The sequence below is a fragment of the Trichoplax adhaerens genome, genomic scaffold (genome assembly GCF_000150275.1).
Source record: "Trichoplax adhaerens TRIADscaffold_4 genomic scaffold, whole genome shotgun sequence".
Classification (NCBI taxonomy): domain Eukaryota; kingdom Metazoa; phylum Placozoa; class Uniplacotomia; order Trichoplacea; family Trichoplacidae; genus Trichoplax; species Trichoplax adhaerens.
Window position 1 is genome coordinate 4,172,140 of NW_002060946.1, and position 1,246 is coordinate 4,173,385.

Sequence of the window (1,246 nt, forward strand, 5' to 3'; positions counted from 1 at the left end):
ATGCTTGTTGACTGCCGAGATACAACTGAATGGTTTGCTGCAAAATTTGCATACACATGAACTTGGCTGGTTATGCATTTTAACGTGAGCTTTCATGTAGGTTAGGCTAGTAAATTGTTTATTACAGATTTCACATTCGTAATAATTTTTACCACTTTCATCTTCGCCCACTTTACTAATAAATGAGGATCGTTTAGCACTATCTTGTGAATCGTGATTATCACCGTTACTGCTGGTTGCTGTTGGAGTGGTAGTAGTATTGCTAGAATTGTGCTGGCTGTTGTTATTAGCATTGATGGGAATAGTACGATAGCCATCTTTCTCTCGGCTAGGTGTTGATGTGGTTAATTTTTGACTGTTTTGTTGATTCAGACTAGATCGATTACCCTCCATGGAATTATTATTATTATTATTATTATTATTATTATTGAACAAGTCATCATCGCTATGAGAGCTAGAATTCATGGATGGCAGGTGATTAGGATAATAATTAGCATGATAGCGAAAATGATGGTTTTGCCGGTCTTCTTCATTATTACTGGCTATCGATGAATCATTTCGAGAATGGTAGTATTGTCGACTTTGCTCCTCAGAGCGATGGATAATTGGATGAGTGGATGCTATAATGTGCTTGCTATGATCGGCTGTATCGCTATGATTCGATGTTCTATCATCATCAGCAACTTCGCCATCGGCATGTTCATCATCGGGTGATATAACTCCGTTATGATAATCTTTAATATGCTTATTGAGTGAGGATGTACAACTGAAAAGTTTATTGCATTCAGGGCAACGGAAGGAATCAGGTATCTCATGAACACGAATATGCGCTTTCAAATAAGAATTACTGCTAAAAGATTTACCACAATATTTACATGTAGGTGATCGCTTTAACATACTAGGTGATAATTCTTGTCGTTCATTGTTGGCAAATTTAACGGGCGATAGACGTTGTATATTAGAATTATTTTGCTGTTGATGCTGTTGTTGTTGTTGTTGTTGTTGTTGTTGTTGTTGCTGCTGCTGCTGCGGCTGCTGTTGTTGTTGTATCAGTAAACCACTAGCGTTGGCAATGGCGTAGCTGCCATCGATAACATATTTGCCGGCTGCTACTGGATATTGTGCAAGGCATGGTACATGTGAATAAGGATCCATGATTGCTGCCGCTATTGGATTGTGCCGATTGGCAGCAGAATAAGTGTAAAGGCTTGGATCAACGAGTGGTCGAGGTAGGCAATTATTTAAA

At 38.7% G+C, this 1,246-nt stretch overlaps 1 protein-coding gene across 1 annotated transcript; it reads right to left on the bottom strand.

The window, feature by feature from the left end:
• Positions 1–897, bottom strand: TRIADDRAFT_24169 (uncharacterized protein; the record flags this gene model as incomplete). The annotated part of the gene is made up of 2 exons (XM_002111990.1): positions 1–170; positions 765–897. Coding segments are annotated over 2 exons (303 nt in total), but the record flags the coding sequence as incomplete, so codon positions are not given.
• Positions 898–1,246: the final 349 nt, after the last annotated feature.